The sequence below is a fragment of the Microtus ochrogaster genome, chromosome 7 (assembly GCF_000317375.1).
Source record: "Microtus ochrogaster isolate Prairie Vole_2 chromosome 7, MicOch1.0, whole genome shotgun sequence".
Lineage (NCBI taxonomy): Eukaryota > Metazoa > Chordata > Mammalia > Rodentia > Cricetidae > Microtus > Microtus ochrogaster.
In genome coordinates this window covers 43,576,165-43,589,572 of record NC_022014.1, presented here as the reverse complement: position 1 = coordinate 43,589,572, position 13,408 = coordinate 43,576,165, and the positions used below count along the sequence as shown (strand labels likewise).

The 13,408-nt window shown below is 47.6% G+C and overlaps 1 protein-coding gene across 1 annotated transcript in view; it reads right to left on the bottom strand.

Annotated features, from left to right (window-relative positions):
- Positions 1-13,408, bottom strand: part of LOC102002354 (proton-coupled amino acid transporter 3) — a 23,796-nt gene that overhangs the window by 7,371 nt on the left and 3,017 nt on the right. Inside the window, exons 2-6 of the mRNA XM_005350050.2 lie at positions 13,014-13,104; positions 10,555-10,643; positions 7,485-7,580; positions 2,867-2,951; positions 999-1,217 (exon numbers count right to left, since the gene is read on the bottom strand). Of these exons, the coding sequence (XP_005350107.1) occupies positions 999-1,217; positions 2,867-2,951; positions 7,485-7,580; positions 10,555-10,643; positions 13,014-13,104 (580 nt within the window). The remainder of the gene's footprint in view (positions 1-998; positions 1,218-2,866; positions 2,952-7,484; positions 7,581-10,554; positions 10,644-13,013; positions 13,105-13,408) is intronic.

Genomic DNA, 13,408 nt, shown 5'->3' with positions numbered 1-13,408 from the left:
ATCTATCTATCTATCTATCATCTATCTATCTATCTATCATCTATCTATCTATCTATCTATCTATCTATCTATCTATCATCTATCATTCTATCTATCTCTTTTAAATGTTTCTAATACATTTATATTACTGGGGCTGGGGGCACGTGTGCCACAGTATGCATACAGAAGTAAGAGGATAACTTGTGGGAGTCCGTTCCCTCCTTCCACTCTGTGGGTTCCATGGACAGAACTCAGGTCCTCAAGTTTGGAGGCAAGTATCTGAGCCAGCCAGCCAGCCCTATCTATTCCTGTCCACTGACCAGTTATTTATTTTCTATGTGTGCTTTGCGTGCGCACGCACGTGCATGTGTGTGTGTATGTGTGTGTGTGTGCAGTTGTGTGCTCACCTGTGGTGTATATGCATTTGCATGCATGTACCCATGCCAGTGCATGCGGAGGTCAGAGGTGTTCTGCTGTCTTCCTCTATTGTTGTTATTTTTAAGAGTCTCCCTCCGAACTTAGAGTTTGTCATTTTAGCTAGACTGTCTGGCCAGCGAACTTTCACTCTCTTAGTTCTGAGGTACCATGTGTGCCCCACTGCCATGTGGACACTGGGCATGGCAACTCAGGTCCGTATGCTAGGACAGCAAGCACTTCACCTTCTGCCCTCTCTCAATCTCTACACTGTGATATCTCTTGTTATTTCATTGAAGTGATGGAGAATATGACATCCTTCTTTATCTCTTGTTATTGAGACCCAAATCCCCATCTGTTCAAACAACACCTGATCACAGAATCGCCAAATTCCTTAGTGATTCAATTTTTGGATATGACCCTGATGCTAAATATGAGGGTGTTGATAATCCTGCCTAATTCACAGCTTGTGGGACAGAAGTATTTCTAGAAATCATCTAGGCCCAGGGCAGGGGGACTGACCACTTCCCCACCAGGCTTATAACCCTGCCATGCCTTGGAAGCCTTGGACCTTGAACCCCTTCTGTGTGGCTTCAGACACAGACCTGAATGAGATACTTGAAGATCACAGCCAGGCTGCCCAGGGTGGTGATGGTAGCCAAGGTGAAGAAGACAGACAACACCTGCGGGTTCTGGACAAGCACCAAGAGGATGAGGAAGGGCAGGATGGTGAGCATGTAGAAAGGAGCATCCAGCACGGGGATCTTCACCAGGCTCTCCCTCGGCTGGCAGATGTTGGAGGTGAAGTGCGCTTCTTCCACAATCTGCCAAAGAGGCACAGTGAAAGGCGGGACATCAACCCTGAGTCACGAAGAACCGCTTCAATCAGGATTTCAGTCCATCAACTGACGACCCACTGCCCCAGCAGAACAATATTATTCACGACTTGTGTGAAATTTCAATATAACCAGATGCCTTTGAAAACATATATTTGAGAGGCAAAAGAGGTGGTTCAGGGGTTAAGAACACTGGTTACTCTTAAAGAGGACTGGAGTTCAACTCCCAGTACCCATGCGATGCTCACAGTTTCAGGGAAGCCAGCACCTTTCTCTGACATCCATGGGCATATAGTGCACACACATACATGTAGGCAAAACATTCATACACGTGAAAATAATAAATAATTTTAGGTTTTATCTAAAAGTAATTTCAGATAAAAAATTTAAATTTATTTAATTTTATTGTGTGAGTGTTTTGTCTGTATATATGTAAGTGGATCGTGTACATGCCGCATGTTGGAAGAAGTCTAAAGAGGGAGTCAGATCTCCCGAAACCGGAGTTACAGATGACTGTGAACCACTATGTGGTGATGGGAACTGAACCCAGGTCTGGGTCCTCTGAAAGGGCAACAGATGCTCTTAACTGCTGAGGCATCTCTCCAGCTCCATAGCTGAGTGTCTTTCTGGGAGTCTGTGCACTTACGTGTATGTGCTCCTGGGGACTGGGGGCTCCAGAGGACAAACTCGGGATCGTTTCTCAGGTTTTCCCACCTTGTTTTTGGGCACAGGGTCTCTCATTAACCTGGTACTGGGTATGCTGGGCTAGGCTGGCCATCCAGGGCTCAGCAGACACCCATCTGTCTGTCTCCTCAGCACTGGAATTGTAGCTGTGTGCCTCCAAGCCCAGCTTTATTATATGTGGGTTCTGGGGGATGGTACCCACGGCCTGTGCTCGCAAAGACGAGCAGTTTACTGACTGAGCTATGCCTTTAGCCCCCCTCCCACTTTTTGAGATATAGTCTTATATATCTGATGCCAGCCTCAGACTTGAACTTTTGATCACTCTGCTTTTACCTTCCAGGTGTTGGCAGTACAGATGTGAGCCACCGTGTCTGGTTTTAGGTGTCCTGTGTTTTTATTTGGTAACTCTAGCCACCTTAACAGTAGTGTATGTGATTCTGACAACCGGAAACCCTGGGCATCCTAAAGCCCAAAGACTCAACGGTATTTTTATCTGCTAGACAATCTTTAATTCCCCCTTGAAGTGGTAATTTTTGTTTCCCCTCACATGACTAGAGAAGAGGGTTCAGTTACATCCTCTTTAGACTCAGCGGTTGAAGCTGGGCAGGGCTGGGAGCTGAGTCGCTCCTCCACCAGGCCCTCTGTTAGTTACACAGCTCACTCTTCTTCCGGGATGGCTGGGTGTACCCCTCTGTCCCGCAAAGCCATAAAGGAATGCTCTCACTGACTTGTCTCATGTTAGGAACATGATGAGGGGAAGGCGACCGCTTGCTAGACCTAAGGTAGATTTCATCTATGCTTTCCAGACGAAAGGAGGAGGGGCTTTGGTTCTGCTTTGGTCCCAACCGTGGTCTAATATGGGGCAGATGGGCTCAGATGTTATGGTCCCACCTACAGCCCCAGCATTGGGAGGTCCCCTCTCCTCCCACTCTACCCAGAAGAGCCCTCCTTACCTGTTGTAGATTGTCTGCCATAAACATGAAATACACACTGCAGAAGCCCAGCTGAGTGACGATCAGCAGGAAGTTCACAATGTACCTGGGAAGGAAGAGGACAGCGAGGGAAAGGAGTTATTGTTTACAATGGGTTTCATTTCCAAAGCCATCATTTCTGATGTTTGTATTTTGAAAGATTTCAGCCCCTCAGAAGAAGCTGATAGCATGGCAGGATTAGTACCCATAAACTCTGGCTTTAGGCTCTGTTCTGTTTTTTGAGGTAGGGCCTCGTGTAGCCCAGGCTGGCCTCTCATTAGCCAGGTAGCTAACTGTGACCTTGAACTCCTGATTTTCTAGCTTCTACCCCAACAGTTCTGACATCACCACCACCATCCACATCCATACACTCTAGTGAATGTCTGAGTAGTTACCTTTGACCTGATTTACATTCTGGGCATATATATTCAACACATGCACAAGCACGCACACACACACACACACACACACACACACACCACCACCACCACCACCACCACCACCAACAACAACAACAACAACAACAACAACAAAACACACACACTCCTTTAGAATCATTTCAATGATAATTTTGAAGTCATGAAACATCTCCTTGGAATACCTCAGGCAGATTTTTCTTAATCCTAGATAGACAGAAATCAACTTCAGCACCAAATATATAGCCTAAATTTTAGATATATTAGTTACCTCACAAATACTGTTTTCTTTTGGGGGGGCATGGTCTCATTTAGTCAAGGCTCCCTATGTAGGTCAGGCTGCCTCTGAATTCCTAATTCTCCTGCCTCTACCTCCCAAGTGCTGGGGTTGCAGGTGTACCACTATACCTGACTTAACTTTTACTTTTGTTAAAAGACTTCCAAGGCTGTATGTTGTACTTAGCTGTACCTCTTTAGCCTTTTTCCCTGCGCTCCCCCACCCCCCGCAACATGGAGAATTTTGCGTGCATGTGGTGTACTTGTTAATTTTTTGTTTTGTTTTGTTTTTCTGAGACCATGTTTTTCTTCATAGTCCTAGCTGTCCTGGAACTAGATCTGTAGATCAGAGCTCACAGAGATCTGCCTGCCTCTGCCTCCTGAGTGCTGGGATTAAAGGCAGTGTGTGAAGCTGATTTACACTAGGTTATTTTGGAAAGTCCAGGCTGGCATTATTATTATTATTATTATTTTATTATTATTATTTGAGCTCTACATTCTTCTCTGCTTCCCTCCCTGCCTCTCCCCTCCCCTTCAACCCTCTCCCACGGTCCCCATGCTCCCAATTTACTCAGGAGATCTTGTTTGTTTCTACTTTCCATGTAGATTAGATCCATGTATGTCTGTCTCTCTCTTAGGGTCCTCATTATTGTCTAGATTCTCTGGGATTGTGATTTGTAGGCTGGTTTCTTTGCTTTATGTTTAAAAACCACCTATAAGTGAGTACACGTGTTAATTGTCTTTCTGGGTCTGGGTTACCTCACTCAAAATGATGTTTTCTAGCTCCATCCATTTCGAGCTGGCCTTGTTATGAACTGCCTGCATGCTCTTTGTGTGGCCATCTCCTCCAGATTAGACTTCTGAGAGTTCCCCAAGCAGCATCATGAAACAGCAGCACCGTTCCTCTTTTAACTCACTGGAGGCCAACTCCCTGTTGGTCTGTGGTTTGGGGTCTCTCTTCATACATGTACCCTTCACACCCACGACTTTAGGATTTAGTGACACCCCTTCATGAAGTTGGTTCCAGGCAAGGCTCTGCATTACACTTTATTGCAATGCTTAAATTTGAAAAATTGCCATATTCTTCCTACTTTGTGTGTGTGTGGGGTTTGTTCGTTGTTTGTTTAGTTGGTTCCTGTTTTCTGGTACTGGGTATTGAACTCAGGGCCCCCTGCATACTTGGCAGGTGCTCCACCCCTAAGCTACAGCCCAGTTCCGTTTTTCTTTTTGTCTTGCAACTTTTACTTTTTTGGTGGTACCCTGAGTGGACAGACTGTCTGTTTTCCAGGTCCCGCTGACCATGGGCATCATTTATCTTGGTCTTATCCTTGGAGGTTTCTCGTAAGATGATCTCAGGTCAGGAGGTTTGATTAGATTAGGCTTCTTCACTGATTTTTTTTTCCCACTGGCAAGAGGATTTCAGATTGGATCTTTAGAGACCCTATTCTATCACAGGACACTAGATTGGATCTTTATACACCCTATTCGATCCCAAGACACCTGTGACACGGGCCAGTGTGACAGGGGCATCGCTGCACCCTCCTTTTTGAAGTTCCCCACTGACTGTCCATCTAAAGGCTGAGCATCCATCCATGACTGCTAACTATTTGGGGCAGGCAGGTCTTGCTCAAGCCTCTGAGTTCCTCTTCACACCCTGAAAACGAAGAATCCCTGGTTGAAGTGAGACTTCCTTCCAAGTGTTTCTAACTTTTCTCAGTTACTGAACTCTAAAGAAATGGGACAAGGGAATCCTGATGGCTGGAGAGGAGAGAGATCTTGAGTTCTAGTCTTTGCTCCGACACTAGATTCCTGTGTGGCTTTCAGTGACTTGCTCGTCTTCTCTGAACTGTATAATTTTCCATCTCAACAGGCATGGGTCCAGTGAAATTCAAGGGCTGTTTCTGCCCTACATAGCTACTTATGATGTCATCAGACATGGATGCTGACCTCATCTGGCTGATGACTAGAACAATTCCTGACTGGGAGATCAGTGCCTGTCTGAGGAGCCTGAGGTAGGGGTAGGTGGTATGGACGGGGCACTCACTTGAGGGCTCCCTTAGTGTTGGCTCACTGCCTGGAGAAGGATTGTCAGAGAAGGCCTCATTGAGGGGTCTTGGGATGTCTCTGTTCCTCCATTACCGGGGTCTTCTGTACCTTTGAGGTGTTATTTTTATTGTGAAAGCCCTGGCAACCCCATTTTTCTAGGGCAGTGAAGTCTCCCTCTGAGTCCTATTCAAGATTGGTTGGAAGGCCCACAATGATCAAACAGAAAAACATTTTGAACATACCACCAATGTGTGTGTGTGTGTGTGTGTGTGTGTGTGCGTGCGCGTGCAGGCTGAAGTATGTGGTGATGAGGATCTAAGCCAGGGCCTCCAGTTCTGCTGAGCTACATGCCTAGCTCTTTTCTGTTTGTTTTTGTTTTTTGAGACAGGGTTTCTCTGTGTAGTTGTGCTGGAACTCACAAACAAACAAACAAACAAACAAAAATAAGTTAACTGAGATGGGAAGACCCACATTGAATGTGGGCAAACACTATCCTATGTGCTGAATCCCAGACTGAACGCAAGGGAGAATATGAGCTGAGAACCAGCATCCTTATCTCTCTGCCTCCTGACCCTGGACACAATGTGTGGACCAGCTGTTTCCTGTCCCAGCTGCCATGCTGTCCCTGACACTGTAGATAGAATCGTCTGGAACTGTGAGCAGAAATAACTCCTGCCTTCCTCAGGTTGTTTTCCTCGGATACTCTGTTGCAGCACAGGACAGGTAACTGTTACACGGTTAGATAAAAATAATCTAGTTTCTGGCTAGTTGTGGAAGTGCGCAGCCAGCATTTGGGAAGGAGGAGAAGGGTCAGGAGTTCAGGGTCACCTTGAGGTTACAAAGCATGTTTGAGGCCAGCTTAATAAGCAGAAGACCCTGTCTCAAAAGAACAAATAGGCAAGCCAGCAAGCAAAATGAATTCCAAGTTTACACACGTGATTCCAAGCAACATACAAGAAAACATAAAATGAACTAGGCCGGGGGCTGTAGCTCATCTGGTAGAGTTCTAGCCTAGTGTTTATAAAGCTTCACTTCTCAGTCCTCTATTAACCCAGCTTGGTGGTGTATGAGAAGTTCAAAGTCATCCTTGGCTTCTTAGCAAGCTCAAGGTCTCCCTGGCTATATGCGTTCTTGCCTTCCTTCCTTCCTTCCTCCCTCCCTCCCTCCCTCCCTCCCTCCTTCCTTCCTTCCTTCCTTCCTTTATTTCATTCAAAAAGAAAAACACAACTAACACATACCTTTTCACACTCAAACACTTCTTGACATGCACAGAAAAGGATAGCCTTGGCAGGGCTATTTATTTATTTTTAAAATCTTTCTTAAATTTATTTTTTTGTGTGCATTTGTGTGAAGGTGTCAGATTCCCTGAAACTGGTGTTACAGAAAGTTATGGGCTGCCGTATGGGTACTGAGAATTGAACCCAAGTCCTCTGGAAGAGCAACCAGTGCTCTTAACTGCTGAGGCATCTCTCCAGCCCCAGAAGGGATATTTATGAACCATGATGAAGAAGGAGATAGGGCTGAGGCCATGGAGATCCTCTGTCTTGCCCGATAGTTTCCAAAGATGGCATATCTACTTAAACACTTGTGGCTGAGAGAGGGCTCAGTAAGAGCAGGTGCTCTTGCAGAGAACCCAGGTTCAGTTCCCAGCACCCACATCAGGTGGTTTATAACCACCCATAATTCCAGCTCCAGAGGATCTGATACCTTTGAGAACTTGCACTCATGTGCACATGCTCACATATAAACACATGGACAGATATAATTGAACATAAAATAAAAAAGCACGTGGGAGCAGACATAAAGGCAGTGGCAGGCAGGGGATGCGATCACGGTTTCATCACTGTGTTTGTGACCAGTACCTGCCCCACGCTGAGTGCGTCCTCAGCCAAGGATTTGGACATGTTTCCAGGCTGTACATCATGGTCTCTTCATAGTTCACAAGACTCCTCTGCAGCCTAGGGTGAAAGACAAAGGATACGTAAGTTAAGACACTTTTGCTGAAGGTATAGTATGTGCCTGAGTTGGTGACTGTTGTGTATGTGTGTGATAGCATGGAGTGCTCTGTGAAGTTTCTAATAGGAGTGCCATTGGTGCAACTTTCAGAGGTTAATTATTAGCATATACAATTTTTATACACTTATGCTTTATGCATTTTCTTAATGTTGAGATAGGGTCTCATGTAGACTAGGGTGGATTTGTACATCTGGGTACAACTTTGAACTCTTGATTCTTCTTCTCCCACCTCCCTTCAGGCATGGACTCAGCAGCATGCTTTAAAGACTTTATTTGGGGGCTGGAGAGATAGATGGCTCAGTGGTTAAGAGCACTTGGCTGATTGTTCTTCCAGAGATCCCTAGTTCAATTCCCAGCAACCATGGGTGGCTCACAACCATCTGTAATGAGATCTGGTGCCCTCTTCTGGTCTTATGCATTCATGCAGACAGAACACTGTATTCATGATAAATAAATACATCTTTTTTTTTTCTTTTTTTAACATTATTTGGGTAGATCTCTTTGGTTTTGTCCTTTGGATTAAGCAGTATCTGTGCACTGGTTTAAAGAAGCAGAGCAGAAGAGGTGGAAGAGTGGGCGTGCCCAGCCTGACTGTTTCGGTTTACAATGTAAACTTTACATTGAGGTTTGGGAGCCCCTGAGAAGGTGATCTCTTCCTTTCTGGAGGGGAATGGGTGACTCAGCAGTGGGATCCTTCTGGTCCTGGGTGGGAGTGGCGAGGAACAGCTGCTGCTGGCTAGATGCCACGTGCACAGTGCTAACTACAGGGCCGGGGGACAGAGAGGAGGCTCAGGACTTTTAGGGAGCCTTCTAAACCAGCATCCCCTGGACCTGGTGTGTGTCTGTCATCTCAGGAATGTGAGGGTAGGCAGGAGATGTGGAGATCAGGTTCATTCCGGACCACACAAAGAGTTAAAGGCAATCTGGGGAATAACCAACACAAAATGGCAAAGGGTCCTAGTTAGATAAAAGACCATTGTCCTAAAATGTCGATGTCAGAGAGAAAGGAAAGACACCACCAGCCAAAGGACAAAGCCAGACTGAGGCAGCTGTGGGCGAGTTGGTGCCTGCAGGAGGTGTGGAGGCCCAGAGGGCTTGGGGGGGGCATTCAGAGATCCACTGGTGGTTAAGAATGGGTTTTAATAATAAAACGAAAGGAAGGAAGGAAGGAAAAAAATAAAAGAAAAAAGAAAAGAAAAGAAACAAAAAGGGGTCGTATAGAGTGGGAGGGAAGTATAGCATATAGAACGGGGAGGAAGTGGATCCAGAAGGAACCAGGGAAGGAGGGTGAATATGGTCAAATTACTTTGTATGAAAATTTCAGAGAACTATTTTTTTTTTTTTTTAAAGAATGAAGTCAGACAGGTCTTCAAAGACCAGTTCTGCCATTTCCCAACCGTGTGACCCAGGGCAAGGTATTTTAGCCTAAATGTATTCACCTCTAAAATGGGAATAAAAACAGGCTCTATCCCAGGGGGCTGCCGGGAGGAGCACAGAAATCTTGCAAAGCTCTTGGCTCGAGAGAATCACACCATTTACATGACTGCTGAAGGAGCAGAGACCCTGATGTAGGACCTGTTTTGTGAGCTAAAAGGGCTCTCTGGGATGAGTGTGACCGCACACACTCCTGCACGTCCACTCTTTCGGTTCTGTTTATTTGGTTTTATGATCAGTTTTGGAGACTGAGCTTGTGTGCCAGGCAAGTGCTCTACCACTGAGCTACATCCACATCCTATGGAAAGTTTTACTTACTATCCTTGCTTCAGAAATGCTCATGCTATAGCCCTGGCAGGCCTGGGACTGACAGTCTTCACCTCTGAGTTGCCCTGCTCTGACTTTGATTTCAGGCATTTCCTCACTTCCAAGGACATACGTCCAAGGACATAGTAGGGTTCCGAGGAGCTCAGTATTCTGTATTTTCTTGGTACTTTTATTTTTCTTTCAGAGAAAGAAACCAGTGAGCCATCTCTCCGGTTCTCAGAGGTTTTTGTATTAGGATTTCAGATGGATACACCTGTGTCTCTGTGTGAGCATGTGCACATGAGTTCAGGTACCGATGGAGGAGGCCGGAAGAGGGCATTGGATCCCCTAAGCTGGAGTTACAGCGGTTGTGAGCTACATAATGTGGATGCTGGAACTGAACTTAGGTCCTCTGGAAGAGCAGTAGGCTTTCCCGTCTGCTGAGCCAGCGCTTCAGTCCCCTAGATGTGCATCTAATGATGGAAGCCATTGCAGACTGCTCACGGCATTGCTAACTGTGTTCTTCGCTTTTATTAACTTGCCTTGAAAGGGTTTTCCTGGATCAAGTGGCCCTGACAACATACCTGTACTGGGGTAGGGAGAGGAAAAGGAAACAAGAGGATGGGACTGTAGTTCATTCGAGAGTGTTTGCCTAGCATATGTAAGGCCCTGGGTTCGATTCCCAGCACTGCATTACGGGGCATGGACTCAAATGACTTGCCTACTAGAACTTGGGAGGTGGAGGCAGGGGGGTCAGGAATTCAAAGACATCTTCAGCTTCATAGTGACTTGGAGGCAAACCTGGGCTTCATGAGACCCTGCTTTCCTACTTCCTCTGCATCTGGTTGCTCCCCCAGTACTGGCTGGCTTCCAGTCATCTTACCCCCAGTTGACTGGCTGGCTCCCCTTTTCTCTCTGCCTGCCAACCCCACCTATCCCTTCTCTGCTTAGCTATTGGCCATCAGCTTTTTATTACACCAATCAGGTGACTTAGGCAGGCAAGGTGAAACAGCAACACATCTTTACATAGTTAAACAAATGCAACACATCTTTACATAAACAGATTCTATTCTGCAATCCCCTTGCCACCTCTGGAGGATTCAGAGCAGCAGAAGCGATAGACCAGAGAAGTAGCCCTGGTATGGAGCCCATGGGGTGAGAGATGTGGACTCTGACCTCTGAGTGAGGTGACTGGCGCACTTCAGCAGGATATCCATACAGTGCACGGTGAGGACCCCGATGGCCAAGAGGCTGACAGGCCCCACCTAGAGGGACAGGACAGGAAGACAGTGAGATGCCATCTGGCTCCATCCACAGCCTAGCCCTCGTGCAGTAGAATGAAAGTCTCTAGCTGGTCTTGGTTAGCGTGTGTGACACTCTGGAGTCCGTCCCAACACTGCCCCCAAGCAGACAGAAAACTTGCTGTATATGGAGGCACATGTCAATAATGCTGGCGCTTAGGCTGAGGCAGGAGGATCACTGTGAGTTTGAGGCAAGCTTGAGCTATGTCTAAGACCCTGTGACCGACCAACCAACCAACCAACCAACCAACCAACCAACCAACCAACTAGCCAACCAACCAACCAACAACTGGCTAACTAACCAACTGGAAGTTGCCCATGATGAGCAGTTAGCTCAATGTCCTCTGCCCTTGGAGGCTGTGTTCAAACATCCTATTTAGTGCCATTGCTGAGGGGTTGCCCCACACTGGCTAGGGTTCTTCTAGGGACAATGAGCCTACCCCCTCACACAGCCCAGGCCCTTTTCATCGGCCTCCAGGTATACTCTTCCAAAACCCCCATGCTAACTTAATTCCTTTACACACCTTAGCCCTGGCTTTTAAGTCTTAAAGACCAAGGTTCTTTTTGTGATGTAGTGCTCTTCACTCAGGATCATTAATCAGCAGGCCCCAGGGACACTATGGCAGGTGGGTCTGTTGTGAAGAGCCACCTTGTCCAATGCAGGGTTTGGGGGCTGCACCCCTGGACAGCGACCATCCCCCCAATATGTGACCATTGAAGCTGGACATTGCAGACTATTGTGGGGAGTGGAGCTGGCGCGGAACGCTCTCCGGTTGAGGATTGCTTCTTCTGCAAGTCTGCTTGTCGGACCCCATTTAAGAAGCAAGGTTGACTGATTGTGCATCAATCTTCCGGATGTGACCGAAGGGCACACTGTGAGACTATAGATAGGTCCTGTGTGACATCATTGTCACAAAGGAACAAATGAGGGGTCAAGAGTGTTGTTAGCCCCACTAGGAGGCAGCCTCCACATGGCAGGACCTCTGCCTTGTTTGCAACCTTTAACCCTGGGGCCAGGCATATTCTTAGAATGACTCTCTGTACAGGTCACCATCAGAGGCAGATGGAGGGTCTTCACATCACCCGACAACTCTTGGGGGCACAGAGGGCAGTCTAAAGAGCTAGCAGGGCACCACGGAGCATGCTGGCCAAAGCAGTCAGGCTGAGGCCACACGGCTTTAATGATCTTCTGCAGACATCTAGAACCTGGAGGGCTCTGAAGGAGAGGCTCCACCCTCTGGCTGGGGTGGGAGGAAACAAGTGGCCACTTCTCAGGCCTGGAGAAGAAAAGCGGGCTAAAGAGAAATTCTACACATGGCACCAATCTGTCCTCATGGGCGCCATTGGGGCTTTCTGTGTGCAGGTCTCCAGAGGGGGACGGTGGGGAGGATGAGGTAGAGGGGCATGTGGTTCTTTTTTTTTTGCTTGTTCCCCCCCCCCCCAAAACAGGGTTCCTCTGTGAAACAGTCCTGGCTATCTTGGAACTTGCTCTCTAGATCCCCCTGCCTCTGCATCCTGAGTGCTGGGATTAAAGGCGTCTGCTACCACCTGGTGGCCATGTGATTTTTTTTTAATCACAAATTCAGAGCGAGTATGCTAGACTTCTGCAAGGCCCCTAAGGACTCCAGGGGAAGACACGTGTAAGGTACAGCTTTCGCATGTGTAGGATGCAGTACAGTTTTTAAGAGGGGACATAAGCCAGGAGATGTGTCAGCTGGGTGTAGGGGACATGGGGACTCTAGGGACATGCTTATTCCCACGCCTAGCTCCTAGCTCATGCACCATCAGGTGGTTTTATCCTTATTTTTATTTCTCAGTGCTTTGGATTGAACCCAGGCTTTCATGCCACTGCTCTTGAAACTAAGCTACATCCTCCACCCTTGTGGGTGTTTTGTTTTGTTTTCTTCTTGAGACAGTCTTGCTATGTAGCCCAGGCTGCCTCGAAACTCACTACAGAGTCTAGGTTGGCCTTGACCTGGAGAGCCTCTTGCCGCAGCTTTCCGGCATAACTTGGCACTTCATCAGGTGGTAGGAAACAGGGGTCTCATACACACATGCAAGTGTACAGGGACAAGGTCAGTGCAGTGTAAAAGGGAGGTGTGCGACCCGACGCCCCTCCGGGGCTGTAGCGGAGGGGGGTGAATGGGGATCCTGCGCGTATGCCGCTGCCCTCTCCAGGAGCGACCAGTGTGTTTCCTGGTTGGTTACTGGTTGGAAATTGATGGGCACAGCTGCTGTTGCAGAGCCCAGTCCCTCAGGGTCACCCATCACAGAGGTCTAGAGACTGTTCTACCCCTACCGCGGTTAGGATGAGTCTGGTTTCTAGTCTCTTACCAACAATCCGGCATTTTTCACAGCCAGGGGAAGCCCCAGGAACCTTGTGCCAATGTTGCTTTTCAGCAGGTGGATAAAGATTTGCATAAACCTGTGGGGGAGAAAGTGAGAGAAGAGGGTATTGTGGGGGAGGGGTGGGAGGCAAGGGCAGGAGGAAGGAGGGGAGGGGAGGAAAATGAAGAGGAGAGGGAATAGAAGGGAAAGGCGAGGCAGGGCTGGCTCCCCGCCCCAGCACCTCTCCCCCCTCTCTCTCTGTCTCTCTCTGTCTCCTCTGTCTCTGTCTCTGTCTCTCTCTGTCTCCTCTGTCTCTGTCTCTCTCTGTCTCTGTCTCTCTCTGACTCTCTGTCTCTGTCTCTCTGTCTCTGTCTCTCCGTCTCTCTCTCTGTCTCTCTCTG